The sequence below is a fragment of the Sarcophilus harrisii genome, chromosome 5 (genome assembly GCF_902635505.1).
Source record: "Sarcophilus harrisii chromosome 5, mSarHar1.11, whole genome shotgun sequence".
Classification (NCBI taxonomy): domain Eukaryota; kingdom Metazoa; phylum Chordata; class Mammalia; order Dasyuromorphia; family Dasyuridae; genus Sarcophilus; species Sarcophilus harrisii.
The window spans coordinates 11,422,200-11,444,368 of record NC_045430.1 but is presented as its reverse complement, the minus strand read 5'-3'; the positions used below and the strand labels follow the sequence as shown (position 1 = coordinate 11,444,368).

The 22,169-nt window shown below is 42.3% G+C and overlaps 1 protein-coding gene across 5 annotated transcripts in view; it reads left to right on the top strand.

Moving 5' to 3' along the window:
- Nucleotides 1-22,169, top strand: part of TNRC6B (trinucleotide repeat containing adaptor 6B) — a 194,224-nt gene that overhangs the window by 16,220 nt on the left and 155,835 nt on the right. For all 5 annotated transcript variants that reach the window (XM_031939131.1, XM_031939137.1, XM_031939129.1 and 2 more), the window contains exons 2-3: nt 12,699-12,771; nt 18,469-18,559. In XM_031939131.1, the coding sequence (XP_031794991.1) occupies nt 18,525-18,559 (35 nt within the window). In that variant the 5' untranslated portion in view covers nt 12,699-12,771; nt 18,469-18,524. The remainder of the gene's footprint in view (nt 1-12,698; nt 12,772-18,468; nt 18,560-22,169) is intronic.

Below are 22,169 nucleotides of genomic sequence, written 5' to 3'. Positions count from 1 at the left end.
CCTCAGTTCCCTGCCTGCCTCAGTGCTGAGTGAGGATCCAATTTGGAAAAATTTGACGACTTGGTTAACAATGTCTGCCTCTCCTGCGTTCCTCCAATCCTTTTGTCCATTCTTGGTTTCTAACTAGTGTCTCTTCCCTCCATCGTGCAAACAGTGTCTGGGATCCCACATTGGGCTGCTCTGTTCTTCTGCAAGCATTGTGGGCTACGAGACGGAACTCTAGGAGAGAGAGTCTGCCTCGGAGACCTATCTGGTTTTCCATTTGGACTGTCAGCAAGAATATAAAGTCAGGTTGAAGACCACCTGGGGTCTTTGTCTTTTATCTTCTGGACAGTGGGAACTGTTGGAGGGTTCTGAGCAGCACGGGGACTTGGTTGGAGGTGTGCTGTAGGAGGATGTTTTTGGTAGCAGTGTGGAGGGCGCATGGGCACCTTTCTAACGGAAGTTTGACCTGCCTTTTTGTCTTTTCCCCTGGTGAATAGCCCATTGCTAGCTCAGGACCACTAATCCACCACCTGCCTTACTCCTCATTTGCCGTCCGTGATGTGCACCCACATCTGTAGGAACTGCAGGTCTTTCCTGGGATGGTCTGAGTTTCAAGACAATAGTGTTGAGACTTGATGAAGAGCAGAGATTTCCTCAGGCAGGCTCCACAAACTGGCTTTTGGCTCAGGAAATCTTGGTTGTCTAGAAGCCCTTGGACCTCCTCTATCCCTTTGGCATGACTTCGGTGCTTGGCTTGTGCATTTTCCTCTTCCTCCCTTCCTCTGTGACTTCTGGGAAGCTTCTTTTGATATCTCAGAGCCCTCTTTGTTCTGCTTGTAGAAAATGGTGATGGGAATTCTTGCCATCTTGATGATCTTGATTAGTTCCTTGTAGGCCTTACCCCTTGGTGCTGTACCGTATCCCGAGTGCTACCCAGGTGTACAGATGGGTGCCATGTTTCAGGGATGCCCTTAGCCCTGAAACACTGCCTCCTCAGGCCTGCACTTCATCCTCCTAGAAGCCCCTTCATCTTTTCTTCACAGGGATTCCTGGAATCTGAGAAAGGGCTCAACCATACAGAGAATACAAATAGCATAGCATTTTACCTTTAAATTTAAGTTTTGACATAAAGCATTCACTATTTATAGCAAAGGTGAAGAAGTAGTTTGGAGGAAAGGAAAATTAACTGTTGTAGTTCATAAAAATATGACAAAGTAGTAATTAGAAATCTAAGCCTTTAGCATTCTTAAAATCTGTTGGGTATTGAACTTTGCCTTGCAGCTAATTCATTTTCCTGAAACCCTCCTTGTTTCATTTCCTAAAAACCTCTATTTTGAGATACTTTATTCACAATATTTTCCAGGAATGGATGGTCAAGTTAATGATGGCTTTAAGCACTTTGCTTGATACGTACGTAGGAAGCCCCATTCTAGATGCAGAGTGAGGTACTCACAATCTAGAAGGAAAATATGCCTAAGTGGGTACATTGGTGCTTTAATTGGCGTGGGTACAGATGGCCCTCCCCCTGTACTTGTCATCTGTGTCTTTCCATAAACTTCTCCTGAGCCACTTGAAGCATGACTGCCTCCATCTTATTGAGGGCCCAAATGGTCTTCTTCCATGTCTTTTTGCAAGTCATTGAGGTTGCAGCCTCCCTGGGCCCTGGTCATTATTATTTTACAGGCACGGTGCTCCATGACTTCACAGAGAAGGCTTGGAGTGTCTTGGTGAGCCTCTGAGCTCGTCGCTCAAGACCGTGCTTGGCAAACTCGCCACCCCATCTCTCTGTGAATCCTGTCCACCATCCCTGGATGATCTCTCCAGGGTGCTGGAGGCCTTCCTCTCTGAGAGGCAGCAGAGCCCTTGGTCTATCCATCTGTTACCTCTCGCTGTTGCAGTTCTCATCGACTCTTTTTTCCAATCAGACATCTTGGTGGATGAAAGTCTGTTACATTACTTCCTGCCTTCAGCTTATCCTTAGTAATAGACTGACACTCTTACCTGCCCATGATGATGTCAGTGCCTTTTGATTCTTTGGAGAGGGTGGTGGCCCATCATTCACAGCCCTTTAAATCACTAGGTTAAGAACAGTGTTAAAAAGATAGGTTTTTGTTTTCAGGAGCATAGAATCAGTGACATTCCTATCTCACCCACTCTCTTCTTCCTTTTAAGGAATGAATTTAGCCCAGGATCTTTCTGCAGTGGTCATCAGATTATGCTTATTCATTTATGCATGCATGTATGTAAAATCAAACTGTGTATCATAATCTGGAAAATTTTTGTTATCATTTTTCAGTCATTTCAGACTCTTTTTGACTCCATTTGGAGTCTTCTTGGCAGAGATACTAGGGCGGTTTGCCATTTCCCTCTGCAGATCATTTTACCAATGAGGAAACCATGAAAATATGGTTAAGTGACTTGCCCAGCATCACACAATTAGGAAGTGTCTGAGGCTGGATTTGAACTCGTGAACTCCTGACTCCAGGTCTGACATTCTATCCACTGCACTAGTCAGCTGCACTTACCCTGCTGGGTAATATGCATTATTTATTCACTTTGTTTTTCCAGTGTCTGCTGTTGAAGCTAGTATCTTCTGGTGGGCCATTAGAAAAACGAAGGAGACCTGTAATCATGTGGGACTTAGTAATCAGTCAGTCCTCCACCTGCAGATAAGAGCATGTGGTGCTTCATCTTTTTCCTGAGAGGGATTCCTTTTTTTCATTTGGATGCCGTGCAAGCCATTCTCCATCAAGATCCTTAGTAAACGTTTCTTCCTATTGGATGCTTCCTTTGATAGAGTAACAAAATAGTAACAGTCATAGCTGTTGATGAATTTTGTATGATTTAACAGTGTGGGAAACACTTTGAGGAGAGCTGTTAAAATGCATTTTGTTCTCTTTTTGGGGAACAAAAAAATAGGCACAGTGGAATGATTTCATTTTTTTTAATCTGTTGTATGACTATGGAGATATATTATAATCTGTGGTAAGAAATTCCTTCCAAAGAGCCTGCTCTTTCTTTCTCAAAAAAAGTTTTGTTTTGTTTTATTTTGCCAAGAATGCCTTCTACGACAGATAATAAACACTTATTTAAGTCCCTACTATGGGCCAGGGATGTCTCTAAGTACTGTGTACCCTTATAAAAATTTTAGAGGTGATAAAATATGCATTATGGTCTCATGTTTCTTTTGTCTTCCTGAACATTTTTGGAGTTAATTGAACACTCCATAATCTTTTAGATTCTTTCAAAATTCTTTCCCCTTTGGATGTGACACTGAGCTTGTGAGTCTGCGTGATGGGGAGGATGGCATTGCTGCCAGCAGTGATACAGACATTTGGTAGAGGAAGGGATATGGGGAGGAAAAACAATAAACTCTGATTTGGACATATTGCATTTGAGATGTCTTTGGGAGGACATTTCATTAGTGATGTATTAATGGAAGTCAAGAGAGACTTGATATGTGTCATAAAGATGATAATTGAATTCATGTGAGCTATTTTTTTCTGTTGATTTGGAACTTTTATGTCTTTGGATTTCCTTTTTATTAAGTGGGAACATGAATGGATTTCTGTAGTCATTTGTCACAGAATTTGAGGAATTGGAAGGGACCTTAGTGACTATCTAGCCTAACTCTTAAGCTGAAAGCAACTCTCATTGTAATGTACCAGACATAAAAGGTCATCTGACCTCTGCCTGAAAACCTCCAAAGAGGCAAATCCTTGAAGGTAGGATTGCTTCCCATGCTCCTCCTCTGTTTTAATTAATCATTATGAAGGGCAACAGAGGAATCAGATCCATCGGGGGAAATCTTGACTTTTCAACTTGCTAAATCTTATTGAGGCAATCATAGCTGCCATGGTGGGTGGAGTGGGGGGGGGGGGGGAACCAACAGCCTGATTCTATAACTTAGTCAAGGACTAGTTAAGGAGTAGAAGAGTACTTATTCATAGTTTTCTTGATATGTACAGGAAAAATCATCATCTTTTTAAAGTTTGGTGAGGCATTTCACCTATATTAGATTGCATGCTGTTTTGGGGAAAGGAGAAGGAAAGAAGGGAAAAAAATTTAGAACACAGTTTTTCAAAAATGAATGTTGAAAACTATCTTTTCATATGTTTGGAAAAATAAACACTATTGAGAAAAAAGAAAGTTTGGTAATGGAAAATTGTTAAGCTGTAGATCTTCTAAATGCAAGTAGTCATTTTTAAATCAAAAGGACACTGTAATAGCAACATTGTATAATGATCAACTATGATTGATTTAGTTTTTCTCAGCAATACTATGTTCCAAGAGAATTCCGAAAGATTAATGATGGAAAATACTATCCATCTCCAGAGAAAGAACTGATGGAGTCTGAATACAGATCAAAGAAGATTATTTTCACTTTGGTTTTTTTTTTTTTGTTGTGTGTGTGTGTGTGTGTGTGTGTGTGTGTGTGTGTGTGGTTTTTTCCCTTTGGTTCTGTTCTTCTTTCACAACATAACTAACGTAAAAATGTTTTACATGATTGCAAAAAAAAATCATATGGGTTGTTAATTAGTTCTGGTGTGTAAAGACATTCACTGTCTCTTGTTGAAATAACTTCTTCTTGCCATTATTTTTTTTCCTTTTAAAGTTTCTTCATTTCTAAGTCTCTCTCTCTCTCTCCTTTTTTATTCAATGAGCTCATCCCTTTTTTTTAAGTGTCATCTTTTTTTGTTTGTTTAGATTTGTCCCCTACCTTTGTGATACCCTCTTAAGCTAAAAATAAAGATTTATTTAACACTTAGTGAGATTTTCTTTCCCCACCTTTTTGTGTGGAAGTTGTCATAATTCTTCCACCATATTCTGAGTGCCAGTGTCATTCTACTCAGCATTTGTAAACCTGCTGAAGGGCTAGAAGAAGGAACTAAAATAGAGCCACGGAATCATCATTTAAAATATCTTTTAGCTCGCTTGTCATTGTCCTTCTGACCTGCTTCATGTTGAGTGCTTCTTTTTTTGTCACATAAAGACTGAGTAAGGTTTGACTACACCGAAGAAAATTTCTTTTCTTACCTCCAACCTGAACTGATAGAAATTATTAAACCTTTTCCTTATCAACAGAAATATTGCATTGATAGTATGTATGCATATATATGTGTGTGTGCTGCATGTGCACGGAGGAAGAGAGAAAGAGGGAGATCCTATTTGGTCCCTTCTAAAATAGTAACTCTTATTAGTTGATGAGTCATTTATAATAAATAAACATTTATTAAGTGGCTACTGTGTGCCAGGTATTGTTCTGAGCCCTGGGATACAAAAATAATAGACAGTCTTTGTTCCATAGGAGCTCACAGTCTAGTGGAGAGACTGATGTGCAAACACCTGAGTACCAACGAACTGTAGATCACAGGAGGAAATCAGTAGTCATACAGTAGCTCTGTCTTCTTGGCCATAATTCCATATATGCTCTGGAAAGGATTGTTGTTGCTCTTGGTGGTGTTCTTGATGCAGTCTTTGCTGTACTTCTTTTCTGTGGTTCCCTCCCATCAAAGTAGAATAGTTCAGTTACCTCAACTCTGCCCTGTTACAGTTACTTCCATTCTTTATTCACCCCAGTTCCACTGTGTGGTCAGTCAGATCTTTTCTTAGAGTCTCTTAGTACCATTCTGTTTACCTTAATAGTCCTTTCTTACCTGTAAGTGAGCACCTTTAGCCCAGTCTTATGTTACCATCCCCTCCTTGGCAAGCCATTTCTGTTACACATTGTATGTTTCTTTCCTGCTGAAGGGGACTCACACCCTAGAACAGGGGTCCTCAAACTAAGGCCCGCGGGCCAGATGCAGCAGCTGAGGACATTTATCCCCCTCACCCAGGGCTATGAGGTTTCTTTATTTAAAGGCTTTGTTTTTTATTATAGTCCAGCCCTCCAACAGTCTGAGGGACAATGAACTGGCCCCCTATTTAAAAAGTTTGAGGACCCCTGACCTAGAACAACCACCTCATCTCCTACCCTTCTTTGCTCTTGGCTTGTTGAAATCTTACCCAACCTTCAAGACCTATCCCAAATGTTTATGAAGCCCTCCAGTTTTAATTATGGAGACTTTTGAACCTGATTTTCCTTTGTGATTTTATATTCTATTTTGAATCATAGTTAATTATAATACTAGAACATTGAAGCTGTGGAATTATTCACTTAATAGAAAGGGCTATATTCTTAATATTAGGATAGGTTGAAATAATAGAGATATATTTAGCTTAAAAAAAAACCCAGCAACAACTACTTAGGTGCAGAAAGTATTTGGAGGCCTCATGAGGAAGAGTTCTGCTTAGTCCCAGTGAAACTGAGAACAACGTGTGCCAGCTTTAGGGACCACACTGCCCCCTCATAGAATGGGCTGTTCTTCACTGGAGATCTTGGAGCAAGGGCTACATGGTCATTTGTCGAGAATGTTATAGGGGGCCCAGATTCCAGAACCAAAGTAGATGGCCTCGCTTCTAGCTTCCTACTGAGAGTGTTTGTACTTCTTAAACATGGAGTTTTGACCTCTTATTTTTCTTCTGAGTTTGTGGACTGAAGAGTCAAGACCAAAAATGGGAATCTGAACCCCAAGATCAGTAGGACTATAGTATGAGAGTGCCTAGTTGCCCTTGAGGAAGTTTAAGTGACCAGAACCAGATTAACTACTCCCAAGGTAGTCATACAACTGGTAAGTGATCTCTGAAAGGTCTTAGAGGGGGGCAGCTGGGTGGCGCAGTGGACAGAGCACCAGTCCTGAGGTCAGGAGGACCTGAGTTCAAACCTGGCCTCAGACACCTAATACTTTCTGACTGTGTGACTCTGGGCAAGCCGTTTAACACCCAGTTGCCTCAGCAAAAGAAAGAAAGGTCTTGGAGGGTTTCAGGATATGGAAGGCCAAATGGAGTTCTAAATTTCAAAAAGAGGAGGAGAGCAGAATCTACAAATTAAAGGAATTGGGGTTGACTTTGATTCCTGGTGAAATTCTAGAGGGTATCATTAAAAGTAAAAATAGTAATAGCTAATATTTTTACAGTGCTTACTATGTGCCTGGCACTATGCTAAGCATTTTGTAAACATTACTTCAGTTGTTCCTTACAACAGTCCTGGAAGATAGGTGCTATTATTACCCCCAATTTTTCAGATAAGGAAACTGAGCCAAACAGTAATTAAGCCAGTTGCCCAAAGTCACACTGCTAATAAATATCTGAAACTGGAAACACTCTCTTTCTCTCTCTCTCTCTCTCTCTCTCTCTCTCTCTCTCTCTCTCTCTCTCTACCTCCCTCCCTCTCTCTCTCTCTTTCTCCCTCTCTCTCTTATTAGATGAGAAGAATGCTATCTATAAAATTTACCAGATTTTAGTTCAGCATTTGTCCTATCCTTTCATTGTTTTCTCATGCATGAGATGGAGAGATGTGAATCAGATGACAATATGTATACTAAGGTTAGATTCAGGACTGGTTGAATGACCCATTGCAGAGAGAGTATAACTGGCTCATTCTGGATTTGGCACTTGGCCTTCGGCCATGGCATGTTTAACATTGTTGGCTATGACTCAGAACAAGGTAAAGGTGGGATGTTCAGGGAGCACTAGTCCCTCTGAGGTGCTGGGGATGGCAGATCCCCTAGCTGGGATGCACTCCCCTGGTGTAGCACTCTCTGCTCTGCTCTAATCTGATCAGAGAGTGGTGGAAGAGACTCAAGAAATCAAGAATGATTTTTAATAGTGGATGGGAGGCACCTTGTTGTAAAAGATCTTGCCAGATTCCAACATGGATGTTAGAACCTGCTGGTTTGTTGTTTCTGGGCTTTTTTAAGGGGGAGGACGACTTTGAAACTGATTTTTCCCAGTCCTTTGAATCTTAAATAAAAGTTAAACACTTGAAGCAATTCTAAGGAGTTTAAGGTTCTGGCAAATTAAGGTTTGGTATCTGGTGTTGTGAGTATTCATGAAATCAATTTAATCAATCTCTTTGGCCTTTGGGACAGTTAGGCCACATGTAGAAGTGTCAGAAATGTGCATGTCATGGTCATTGTTTGTTTTTAGAAGTTGTGTTGACATCCCAGTTCCCTCTTGGTTTTAGTTTTAGTTTCACTTTCCCTTGAAAGGGACCTTTTAAAATTCTGTTTTCTTAATCTAGATTAATTTTCAAACTGGGAAAAAATATATAGCTTTTTATCAGCCTGCATTTTTCATTATTTTTATCTCTAAGAGTCAAAGATGCATTTTCTATTTTTATCTGTGAATACATAAACTATTGTTTGCAGTGATAAAATACGTTTAGACAGTTAAAGATCAAGCAATGAGCATGTTTGGAGTTGAATCATTTCAGGACAAGGAGTCAAGTGGAAAGTCTGCTATCTGGCACTTGTTTACAATTTTTGAAAATAATTTAACCGCTGTTAACAGCAGAGGACTCTTTCTTTGTACCAGTCGTGTGTTTTATTGGCCAGAGAGGAACGATATGCAGACTTCCTATAAAAACCTCTTGAGTAATTTCAGAAGAGTTTGGGTTTATGACATTTGGATCATGGATACATTAAGGAACTGTTTTTACCAGGTACATAAATAGGAGAACAGATTCCTATAGTTATTGTCCAAAAAAAAACATGGATAAAGTGAATGTTAAATCTTATTTTAAGACAATGGGTTGAGGAATAGCTAAAGTTTTGAAATCTGGTACAGTGAGAACATTTTACAGCTCCTAAAGAGGGCATATGGAGCAGTGGCAGTGATTTGTGAGGCACTTCACAACCCTTTAGGATCAGGGATGCTCAATATGGGAGGATTTGAAATGTGTGCTGGTGGGGATTGCCCAAAGGAGCTAACCTTCTCCTCCCCGCTTTTTGGCTTTTTTGGTGAGGGAGGTGCCCAGCACCTGTGAAAATCCAGAAATACCAGCATAGCCTGTGGCTTCTGCACCTTAGAACGAAGGCTCAGATGGATGGAGTAAGGATAGCAGCAATGGGTTCCTTGGGGTCCTCACAAGTCAGTGGCTTCTGCCATGTTCATCTCTGCTCTGAACTTTTGTTTGTGCTGTTTCCAATGATGCCCATGGACTCTCCCTGTCCTTCATACCCCAGGCCAAGGCCCAGTGTGTTTCAGGAAGCCTTCTCTGGCTTTCGGCTTACGTTGATCTCTGTCTTCTGAATTCCAGGTGTATTTTTACTTAGTACCAAATAGCTTGAAAGCATCTGCTTGCTTTTGAATTGCTCCCTGTATATTAATTTTGTTTCCCTTGCTAACATAACAGGCAGCAGGATATACTAATAATTCCATTTATATAACTTTTTTTAAATGAAGTAGTTTCTTCATTAGCAACTGTATGAAATAGATATTGCGGCTAATCTTATTCCCAAAATACAGGAAACATAAGCCCCAGAAAGAAGAACGTGATTTGTGCTCATTAATTATTGGACTGGAATTCTCCTTGATCCCAAGTCCAATGTTGTTTTTACAAGTTCTTATTGATGGTTTTCTGTTTTTAAAATCTTTTGGATTTTGAATTTCTCTAACACGTCACAGCTATGTCGATACATAAACAGCTTTGGATCATTAGAGAAGGTGTAGACATTCAACTTCAATATAGAATTCTGTAGAGGATTAATTAATATAAAATTCAGGATCACATTGAAACAGAATGTCAGAAAAGAAAACTTTGGTGGATATGACAGAGGAGTCTGTGAAGATGGGAGACTCTGAAACCTACCAGGAAGGCCCCAGGAGCTGAGGGAGAACCCAGGGTGACGACCACCAATCACTGCCAGCACCGTGCCTGTCACAGAGGGGCTTGGAGCTAGACTTTCTGTCAGGAGCAGGGTGTGCTCTGGAAATCAGCTCTACTCTGTACCACCACAAAAGGTCATTCCTACCTCCAGGATCATCTGAAAAAGGTGAAGGGGGAGCAGCAGTTGGTGCTGGGAGAAAGAAGGGAAGAGGCAGCATGGTCTGGACACTGGAAAGATAATGTCTGGGAAAGGGCAGCAGCTGTTCTGTAAGATTTTGAAAAGACTGAGGGGGTGAAGAAGAAATGTGGAAAATCCATTTAAAACCATTTTCCCATTTGCTTGGTCTGATACTTGGCTGAACTTTAATGGCCAAAATAGGCCAAAGTTCTGAGGCCTCTCCAGAATGGGAGCACTTCAGATCTGCCATATACAGCATACCAGTCATCCAGTGCAGTGAGGGAGGATCACTTATTTATTAAGCTCTACTTCTTAGCTGGAAAACAGCTGCTTTTAGGGTCCCCCCTAGGCAAATAAAATCTAATCCTTTAATGTTTTTTTCCACAGATCTCATCTATTTCATTTTTATATAAAATTTTAATTTTTTGGCAAAAGGTTGATTTATTTAGGGCTATAGATTACAGACAAAATGAAGGGGGTAAAATAAACACTGCAAGTGGCAAATATTTACAAATTATTTTTTCCCCCTGAGGCAGTTGGGGTTAAGTGACTTGCCCAGATCACACAGCTAGGATTTCCTGACTTCAGGGCTGGGGCTCTATCCACCACACCAACTATAGCTGTCCCTACAAATAATTTTTTTTTTAAAGAAAAGAATGTTTTTATTACACTTGCTCAAAAAATAAAGTCCCATACTAATACATTGTTATTGGAGTTGTGAACTGATCCAACCATTCTGGAGAGCAATATGGAACTATGCCCAAAGGGCTATCAAACTGTGCATACCCTTGGATCCAGCAGTATCTCTACTGGGCTTATATCCCAAAGAGATCTTAAAGAAGGGGAAAAGGCACATTTGTGCAAAAATGTTTGTGACTGCCCTTTTTGTAGTGGCAAGAAACTGGAAACTGAGTGGATGCCTATCAATTGGAGAATGGCTGAATGAGTTATAGGAATATTATTTTTCTGTAAGAAACAACCAGCTGGATGATTTCAGAGAGGCCTGGAGAGACCGACATGAACTGATGCTGAGTGAAGTGAGCAGAACTAGGAGAACATTGTACACGGCAAAAGCAAGATTATGTGATGATCAACTGTGATGGACTTGGCTCTTCTCAGGCCAGTTCCAATGATCTTGTGATGATGAGAGCCCTGTGCATCTAGAGAGAGGATTGTGGGAACTGAATGTGGATCGCAACATAGTATTTTCATCTTTTTTGTTGTTTGCTTTTTTTTCTTTCTTATTTTTTTTCCTTTTTGATCTATTTTTCTCTTGTGCAGCAAAATAATAGTGGAAATACGGATAGAAGAATTGTGCATGTTTAACATATATTGTATTACTTGCTGTCTAGGGGAGGCTGTAGGATGAAGGGAGGGAGAAAAACATTTGGAACACAAATGTTTTGAGAGGGTTAATGTTGAAAATTATCTGTGTTTATGTTTTGAAAATAAAAAGCTTTAAAATCAAATATAAGTCCCAAGGCAGAATCTAAAAGCTTGGTGTTCTTATCCAACTCTGGTTTAAAGTAGGCAATGATGAGTTGAAGTAAAATTTTTTCATTTCCTGGAGTTCTTTGTTACTGAAAAACAACAAACAACTTTCCCTAAATACTAATACAGCAGCGCCTTTTCCAAAGTTAGGCAGGATTTTTGGCCGGACACCCTACAAAAGCATCATGACAGTATCTCAGATTCTTATTAAACACACGTATTTGTGACTAAGCCATTTGGCAGCTGTGTAATGCATTTTTGGTTTTAGCATTATTGTGAGTCAAGATACCTCTTTGTACATCTGGTCCAGGCAGATGTGGCCCCCATCCTACTCTTTCTCTTGTCCTGATTGGTGCCTTTCTGCTGTTCTTGTTGGGAGGAGGATCTTTGACTTTTGGTAACTTTTCCTGGAGAAAGGAGAGCAGAGAGCTCTCAGCCCAACACCTTCCCCCCTCCCCCATCTCTTATCATCAGGCCTGAAGTCAGGCAAGTAGCCAAAGAGGAGAGAAACATTTTCAAATATATCATAATAAAATATGGGGCTCGGAGCTTCAAAGTTAAAACATTTTCATATTGTAAATGACAACTGCCATTAGGTTTGTGGATCATGGGAGTGTAGATTTCATCCTACTTAGAAAGAGGATGTTAGGTCAGCACTCCAATCCCATTAATGTCTTAGCTGAGGAAGCTGGGTTAATATTAATATTTTATACTAGTTCTTTTGCTAAGTTGCTGCAGGGAGAACTCTTTGTAACCTTAACACACTCTATAAATGTGGGCTTTGGACTAAAACAGTGCTCTACATCAGTCACAAACTTTTTGAACCACACTTACAAAAGGTAACTGAAAATGAATTTCCAGAGGATTCAAAATAGAAAAATGTCTTGGTCCTGTTCTTGTGTTTTCAGATTATAATCACCAATGGTAGCAGTGAGTTTGAAAGAGTCTGGCTGAACAATTAGAAATGTCTTTGGAAATCAGACCATTGTGATCTCTATTTGGTTGTAAACCAGTTGATTCTCATGTTGTATCTAAGTCCCTTTGATTCCATGAAACAAATGCCACTCTAACCAAATTTTTTTTGGCAATTTGAATTAAAGGAAGAAGTGTGTGTGTGTGTGTGTGTGTGTGTGTGTGTGTGTGTGTGTGTGTTTTGGTGAAATGAAATTTAAAAAGTCTTCAGATCTAAACTTATGCTTGGTGGCTTTCAAGAAATGTTATTATTTTGTTGGGACGTTTCATTTTGACAAGATATTACCATGTTAGATTCCTTTAGCTTTGTATAAATCAGTGCTATAAACGCTGCTGATTGAGATTTTCTGTTTCTCTTTTCAGGATTTTGTTTTTGCACTGAATGTAGCCTGGATTGATCCTCCCGGGCTTCAAGAGCCCTAGGATACTGTCAGAGGTAAGCCCAATACATGTGTATCATTGAGAATGAGTGGGAAGTAAGCACACAATTTTCTTACCCATCATCTTAGCCATCTTACCCATTGCACCTAGGAGAGAGGCTAAGCTCTTAAGTCTGATAGGCTGAAAGCAGATGGGGAAATAGCCACATGGCATAGAAAAGTCAGTAGATTTTCCCCCTCCCAAAGAATGGATAACTGAAGCATTTGTGGAGTAGGATCACAGATTTGACCTTGATGACATTTTGAGGTCATTGAGTCTCAACATGCTCATTTTATGCATCAGAAGGTTGCGGCTCAGGGAGCTTTTAAGTGACCTGCCCATCTTACAGAGGCAGTAAGGAACAGAACTAGGTAGTCCTCTGACTTGAGATACAGCATTCTTTCTCCTGGAAAGAGCCAATGGTAAAGAGGGATACAGGGATAAAGGGAGGATCTTCGAGAGGCATTGGAAGAGATCAGATCAAGGATAGATCTTCCTCTAAAACAGGAAGTAAGTAGAGAATTGGAGATGACACTGAAAAGAGCCTTGAGAAATAAATTATACGTTGAATTTCATCAAGGAGGAAAGGGCCTTCCCAGCAAGACTATTGAGGTGGAAAGTTGAAAGCCATGCTCAGGAAGCAAGATGTAATCTGGTGTGACTTGGGTACAGTTATAGGAAAGAGCAGTTATGGATGTAAAATTGTGTGAAGAGGAGGAGGTTAAAAGGAAAGCTAATACTGTGGAGGGAATAATCACCAGGAAAAAAAAATTTTCTGATCCTTGCCATTGGGAGAGGGATTGAAAAAGAAGAAAAGAGGCACTCTGCATAGATAGGTGCCTTAGATTGCCTCTTAGACAACAGAGCGACCTCGGAACAAATTGCAGTATAAGAAAATGATGGAATGCCCTCTGAGAGAAGACTGGAGAGACCATTTCAGAAAATCCTGGAGAGTTGGAACTATGTGGCGGAGTGAGCAGAACCAGGAGAACCATTTTGATGAGGAGAGCGCCCTTGTCAAGGAACAAAGGCCCAAGAATCGGACCACCATCTCCCAGGGACAGAGGGTGAGGGATGTCACTCGCCTGCTGGCAGAGGGGAAAGAGACGGATGTTTTTGGACTGGCTGAACTTAGACTTGTTGTGTTTGGTTATACTTAGTTGTTCTAGGCTTTTTTTCTTTGCGTTTTTTTAATTAAGGGGAGCAAGGTAGCAACAGTGATTTTCCCCCTTACCCCGAGTAATCCTGTCTCATTTTTAATCATTCCCAAGAGAAGAGCAGGTAGTTTGGAAGGAGATGCAGACAAGCAGGGAGCTTTTGAAGGCAGCAGGTCATGTTTATTCTGTACATCCTTTCAAAGAGAATGCTGTGGCCTCGTCTGTGGGCATTGGAATGCTCCTTTGAAGGCTTGGATTCAGGATACGCACCAGTGATGTCCGCCTGATGCTCCATCCCCTTCTGCTGATAGGCCGCTGTCCCAGGCCCATGGATCCCCTGGACACCAGAGCCAGGGCTGCGGCTTTTCCAGGCCTCCTCCTCAGCCAGCTATTGCTCCCTTGTCTCAGACAGGACACGCCCACCTGTTCTTCTCCCTCTCCCTGACCCCTGGAGATGGCTGTTCCCACAGGTTCTTCTCCTTTCTTTTAAGCAGCCCCTTGGCATCCTGACCTAGCTTTCAGAATTTGGGCTGTCTCCTCTGGGATGGAGCAGTGCCGACGACTAATGGTGGGGGCTTAGCACAGTGCTGGGCGCTGAGAGAGATCGCCCTGCCCTTATGGGACATGGGGTCCATTAGGAGATCCCACCTCCACAGAGGGGAGAACCTCCAGTAAAAGGCTGGAGAAATGAAACAGGAAGCCTGACCCGAGAGTATGGCAGAGGAAACTGAAGAGGCTGTAGAGGAGATCGCTGCTGACAGCACAAGGCGCATTTAGGGGGTCCAATGGGAGCTTGATTGAGAGGGCTGAAGAAGGAAGGGGCTGCTGATGCACAACCGTCTGGTGGTTAGTGGATAATGAAAGTGATGATGTACATCATAGTCTCTAGCACTTACACGGCACTCAGAGGCTGCTGTGTGCCTTACAGTTACTAACGGCAGCCTTGGGAGGTGGGACTCTCATTTCACAGATGAGAAAACTGAGGCAGACAGTGGGAGTCAGTCACATGACGAGGATGTGTCTGAGTAAGGATTTGAACACAGGCCTACCTCACTTGCAGTCCAGCCCATTGCCCATTGTGCCGCCTAGCCATCGTTAAAGTTTTTCAGAGAAGAGAACCTGAGCCTGTTTATTATCTGGAGGCAGGGGCAAGGGAGAGCTTGAACCAGAGAGGATGGTGCCCAGGGCCATGGCTGCCTCCCTGTGGATGTCTCCCAGAAGGTGAGGCGCAGCTGGCGCTTTTCTTCCGCTCTTCCTTTTGACAGCTGTTTCTCAGCGGCACTGTGACTCACCTGGGTGGAAACCACAGCGGGGCTGCTCTGGCCTTCCCTGCCCCTCAGGACTCTGGGATTTCCCGAGGGATTGGGGAGCATCTCCCACACTAATGCCCATTTTCTCCTCTCCCACCCACATTGGTCTCATTCACTTAATGTGCTGCATAAATGGACTGTTAGCATCCCTTGTGTCGTTCTCTGACCAGACCAGGGGCCAGGAAGACAAGGACTGACATCTTCATTTCTCTTCCCTTTTCCTGCTTGTACACGCATCCAGGAATGCTTTGGGAAGGCTCCAAAGTGCCTTCCCATCTCCAGTGCCTCCTCTTGCAGGAAGCTTTCTCGGCCTTCCCCAGCTGCCTCTGCTCCTTCTCTCTTCTGAACTTGTATAGACATTCCTATCCCACCTGTAGCGCTCAGGGCAGTCTGCCTTGGATTATTATTGTTTCTGTCTGTCTTTTCTCTATAGCTTATTGTAAGCTGTTTGAAGTTAGGGTCTCATATTTTGTTCTCCAGTAAATTACCTCATAGACCACACTATACATCTGACGTTCTCAGTGTGTGCTTGTTGAATGAATGAGTGAACAGTTACCTTTTAGAAACATAGATGAAAATGTAAGCTATGGTATCTACTACTTCATCTGTTGTGAGTGCGTATATGTCAGATGCAAATGCATTTCAGATACTAGAATTTAGGAATTAAAAGTTGGTGACTGTTTGCCACCGTCTATGAAATTTAGAAACCGATATCCTGGTTACTAGATGGGAACCTTGGCTTGAGGATCATTCTGAATGTTAACTTGGTTTTATTACCTCATTTGTTCTCAAATGGAGAGTTTTTAAAAATCCTTCTAAATTTTGTGGAAAACTCAGGACAGATATCACATGATGACACTTTCAGTTGGTCATCAACATGTATTGACTTCTGTACTCTGTGCTGAGTATTTTATAAGTTCAGGACTGCCCATGTGGTCAGCAGTTGCCACATGTTCTGCCCTAGTGACTGACCTGTGATGAAATGATAACAATGGAGTTAGAATTTGGATACAGACATGTCCTTAACCCTGTGATCACTTTAACGTTATTTGGTGCCTCTTCCTAGCTCTGCAAGGACCACCTTTCTTAGATGAAGTTATTGCTTTGACCTGATACTTCTTAAATCCTCAAATCCCTTACCTTCTCCTACCAGGGAAATATCTAGAGCCAGTATCACCAAATCCTCTTAGATGCCAGTATCCCAGGTAGTGCCTGTAAAATGGACTTCAGGATGCTTGATCTAGCTGAGAGATGTAGGATGTGGAAGGTAGGAATAATGGTAAAGCGGTGACCACCATGAATACAAACAGGATTCCCTATGCACGGGAAAAGGAGCCACATCTCGTCGGGTTAATTGGGCCTTGCTTCCCCTCAGACTTGAATTATCATCTGAGTTTTTAAAAGAAGACAGAGAGGCATGGATTATTGAAGAAGGGAGGGCATTTCAGATGGGGGAAGGAGGATGATTGAGTATGGGGAACTTAAGGAGTGGGGAAAGAGAATTGTAGACGATGGTGGGCAGTTCTGCTCAGTTGGAGCACAGTATACTGGATACTAGCAAGAAATTAGGCTGGTAAAAGCTTGTGAGACAGAGTGAATGGTAGTCATAGAACTAGTATGAAGAAGGTGCCCATCTTTTGTCATGTTTAAGTTTGAAGTGCAATTGGGACCTTCAAAATAAGATGTTCTGTGTGAAGACAGAGATATGGGGCTGAATAAAGTGGGGGAAGATTGTGGGCAGGAGATCTCTATTTGTGAGTTCATTTAGGTAACATGTTTTATTGAATGCCTCCTCTGTAAGCAGGAGCACAATGCATATCAAAGATTGCATCCTTACCTTTACATAGCTTACAGTTTAGTTCCGCAGACACACACACACCACAGAGGAAAGAGTAAGGGTTAAAATGGGCCACTGGGTATAGAAATTGAAAGAAGGGAGAAAGTGGCTTGGTTTGGAGTAGTCAGGGAAACTGCATCCTAGAGCAATAGGGAGACTGGATTAATAGAAAGGAGTAGGAAAGAAGGCTTGGCTGATGAGGGAGCATGAGCAGTGGCAAGGTGGCAGCTGTGCCAATCACTGTGGTGATGGCTGAGCACCATCATTCATGGAGACCCTACCAGAGCTCACCTCCAGCTTACTAATTTGAGCCCACCTCTGAATCCCCAGTCCCACTGTAAGAGAAAAGCACAGCATTGAAAGGAAAGGTAAAGACTCCATCTTCTCCCTGTCATCCAGGAGCCGTCCACAGAGCGGTAGTTGAAGAATAGGCCAGGGAAGCAGGTGTTCCGAGGCTGCTTGTAATATGATTGTAGTGAGCATTCTGGAAACCATCCATCGTTATCTTGAGCTTTTTAGGCTCTTGCCATTCCTCAGTGAAACAAACTGTAGTAGTTACCATGTGAGAATGATGTGAGAGCTTCCTACCATGTTTCTTTCCCTGAAGGCAAACACTGGTTTGTTTTTCTTTTTTATAAATCCAGCCCCCCAGAACAGGGCCTGTTTGAAACATAATAGGCACTTAAGCTCATTGATTGCTTGATTGATACATGGGTATCTTATGGTGACTGGACATATGGACAGTAGTACTTATTGAAGACCTTAGAAACAGATAGATTACTCAGAGATGACGTTTTCTTGTCTCTTTCATGTTGTAGGGGTACTTAAAAATTACTCAGGGTCCACATAAATAAAGGATTTATGTTGCATATTTGAATAGTTGTGCATCAGGGATTATATTTTTGATTTATTCAAAACAGTGGTTTAAGAAATTTTCAAGTCTCTTGGCACTTTAATAAAATTGTAATGAACTTGTCTCATTTAACCTTTCTAGAGAAAAAATTGCAACTTATGTAGTATCTTGAGCAACAAATCTATTATACTTAACCAGGGTATGGTTTATTTTCTAAATAACATTAAAAAATTTTTTTAAATGTAATGATAGTAACCACCACATGTTTTTAACACCACCTAATGACACGCTGAGAATGTAAAGCATAAAAACATCAGCTTAAGGGGCCCAAGCAATTGAAATACTTAGCCAAATAAAACCGAAAAATCTGGCTTTGTTCAGTGCCCCCATTCCCCCGACCTCACAAAATAAACTGCCAACTAATTAAAGGCCAACACTTGAGTTATTCACAGTCCCAGGCACATGTGATTTCAGCAAACCCTTTGAAAACAACATATTCTCTTTTTGTGTGGTGATTTCATTGTGTTTTTTTCTTTCTCCTTTCTGTTTCTTTTAGGCCGTATTTGTGTGTTTCTGCAGAGTTTTGCACAGATTCTGTTCCCATGCAAACCGATGAGGGAGAAATATTGGAAGAAAGCTGCTCTGAGGTCAGTGAAGGGCTAAGAGGGTCAGTGGTTAAAGAGTTGCTCTGGATGCCGAGTGTGTTTCTGAAGGGGTGTATGTGGGGGGGAAGCATGAGAAACCATTTTCAGTCCTGTTGGCTGAGAATGATCGGGCACCTGTTGTGTGCTAGTTGTCTTACCCTCACCTGTAGTTTGTTTGTGTAGAAGGGGAACATGACGCTTTTTAAATCATAATTGGTTTTAATAATCGTTCAAGACATATTTCAAGTAAATTTCCATGGAAGAATGATCTGTTAACTTCAGACGTTACTCCAAGATGAACCATGTTAATCACCTGGAATCCCCTTTGTGCCCAAAGTGCCTCCCTTCCTCGCCCTCAGTCTCTGCTGTAAAATGAGGGGTCGGTTGACTTACATGGCCCCTGAGGTGCCTTCCACCTCTCGACTGAGACTCCTGTAGGTCTGTGGGGCTGTTTTACAGAACACCTATCATCAGAAAGATTTAAACTGCACGTTCATTTTGCCAAGCCAGATAATCTAGTTTTAAAAAAATATTGTAGTTGAATCGAACAATTTGGGGTTCTCTCTCCCCAAGCTCATGTTCCAGATTCCTCCAGTGCCTGAGTAGGCCATCTCTCTGCCTGTGGAGACTGCTGTTTTCTGGGTTCTGCCTTGGGGAATCGTTCCCTTCCTTGAAAGTGTTACCTGAGGGCCTCTGAACCTGTGCTATTTCTTCACAGTTAGATGCTCTTGTACCCATCCTGTCTTCAGCTGGCCAGGCGAACCACCTTTGCTGTTTCCAGATTGATTGTGGCTGCACAGCATCAGAGCTGGGTGGGGAAGGGGGATTTCTGCTGGGAGCCATGTAGAGCATCTGGGTCTTTCCCCTCCAAGGGATTCCTAGGGAGAATGAAACAGAGCTGGGCAAAAATGGCCTTTGGGAAGGAGCTTTGACTTTTGCTCTCAGAAGACCTCAGTCCCAAACTGCTTTTGGCTTTCTGCTGGTGTTGCTGGCCAACCACTCCTCAAGCCCTTCTCTCCTCCACTGTCTCCCAGTGTTTGTTATTTCCATGATACCATCTATCCCTTTCATCCTCTGTCATCCCCTTCTCTTTTGCCTTTAGTCTTTCCCCACATCAGGATCTTTTCCAGTGAGCCCCATCTTCTGATTATGTGGCCAGAGTCTTTAAACTCCAGTTTCAGTATTTGACCTTCCAGTAAAAAGCCTGAATTAATTTCTTTATGTATTGACCAATCAGATCTCTTTGCTCTCCAAGGGACTCTCAAAAGTCTTCTTCAGCACCACAATTCAGAAGTGTCACTTTTGCGACGCTGCACTTTTCTTATTGTCCGACTCACAGCCAAGCAGCGCTACTAGAAAAAATCATAGTTTTGGCTCTACAGACCTTTGTCAGCAAAGTGACAAAGATTGTCTAGATCGGCCAGAGCTTACCTTCCAAAGAGCAATGTCTTAATTTCATGGCTGTAGTTGCCATCTGCAGTGATCTTTGAGCCTAAGAACATAAAATCTGAAACGGATTCCAATTCTTCTCCCTATATTTGCCAAGAAGTGATAGTTTTAGGTTTTTTGATGTTAAGCTTCAAGTCAATTTTTACACTCTCCTCTTTCACTCTCATTAAGAGGCTTCTCTTAATGCTCTCAAAGTATATCATCAACATATCTAAGATTATTGATACTTCTCTCAGCAACTTTGATTCCAGTTTTTGATTCATCCAATCTGGTATTTCATACGATGGGCTCCGTATGTAAGCTAAATAGATAAAGTGACAGTATAGAGTTTTATTGAACTCTTTTCCCAATCTTAAACCAATTAATTATTCCATATTTGATCCTAATTGTTGCTTGCTTGGCCTGTATACAGGTTCCTCAGGAGATGAATAAGATGATCTGGTACTCCCATCTCTTTGAGGCATTTTGTTGTGATTCACACTATTATGATAAATGAATGAAATCACTATTGGACTCTAATTTATCAATGAATACATTAAAAAAACTCAGAAGTAGCAAAGTGGCTATAGAGATGTATTCAAGAAAAATATTCACTATAACCAGTTTGCGTATCTATCAGAAACATACAGACTTGTTCCTAACAGAAACAGTTAGGAACAGGATGAAGAAGACAGTGGATGACAAAAACAGGGAGAGAGGGAGGGACTGGATGGAGGCACTGGTGCTGCATCAGGGGGAATCAGTGGGACCCGAGGAAGGATAGGAGCCTAGGGCCAGACACAGCCATGTCACAGGTCAAGAGTAGGAGCCGGCATCTCTGTAACCCTTCTGTGGCTGCAAGAATTCCCTCTTGTTTGGTCCTCATAGCACTTTAAGAGGGGGTATTCTATTTTACAAATGAAGGGCTTATATGGTGGTGAGGTAGGGTCTAAGAGCAGGATGGGGAGGGCAAAAGCAGCAGGACCAGTGGGGAAAGAGCAGGAGGCAAGCATGGAGCCTGGGGGGAGGAAGTAACTAAGAAAGAAACTTTTCCTGGGGGTCTCTGGCCATCGGGGGCATCCCAGGAGTGCTATGGGGTACTGAGAAAGAATAAGCCCTGAGGCCAGGTGGGCAGGAAGTAGACATAGCATGGCCTAGCACAGCAGCTCACCCCTTCCTCCTCACCGCAGAGGGGTCTGATCCAACTTCATAAAGGGCTCGTGTGGACCTACCCCTCTCGCCAGCCCATTTTGCTGGTTGGGACTCCTGTTTCTGTTTATATGGAGTACTGGTGGGGGCCCTGGTACTCTGAGCGATCCCTTTTTCTTTTATTAACTTGTACCAGATGGGCACTGCCAGAAAAGAGAGATGTGAGAGAGAATAGTAGTGAAATTGATGGTACCTGGTAACTGGACTGACCGAGAGGTCAAGGAGAGCCAAAGGTTGAGCCATGGTTTCGGTCAGGGGTATCTGGACGGATGATGGCACCATGGAGAGGGGCGGATGAGGACACCAGGTTTGAGGGATGGAACATGGGCCTGGGGCCATGGCGAGAGGCCGGCAGTGAAGAAAGACATCTCTACAGATGTCCTAAACTCGGGTGTGCTTCCAGACTCCCCAAGGAGAGGTGCGGAGATGGAAGAGCAGGATCAAGAGCGAGACCTCCCCCCTCGTGCCAGGAGGCACAGATTAGTGCAGCAGTCAGAAAGGAGAAGAAAAAGGGAGATGTGAGGGGAAAGAGGAGAGAGATCCCCCAAAATCCCTGTGGGACCGAGTCTGGGCAAGACAGATCCCTTGGCATGCGGTAGAAAAAGGGGGTAGAGTCTGTCTGGTCCAACTTGTTCCTAGTGACCTCATGTCTGTTCTCAGTGTTGTTCTTCCTACATGCAGGGAAACCCTCTATTGAGCAGTCTTAGCATTTTCTTGGAAAGGCTAGCATTTGATGCACTATATTCTTTAAAAGTTGTTTTTTTTTAAGAATAGATTTTTTTTTGGTTGTTGACATCATTTCCCAATAATACCTAAAGCCATGGAACCCCCTTTTCTTATAAGTAGAAATGAGCAGAACAGACTGAATAACCCACTCCCTTCCCACTAGCCCTGTCTTTGCTTCCCATGATTTACTCTGGGAATAGCAATCAGATACGTATGTTGGAAAGGGCTTGACAATCAGCTGTTCTCCGGC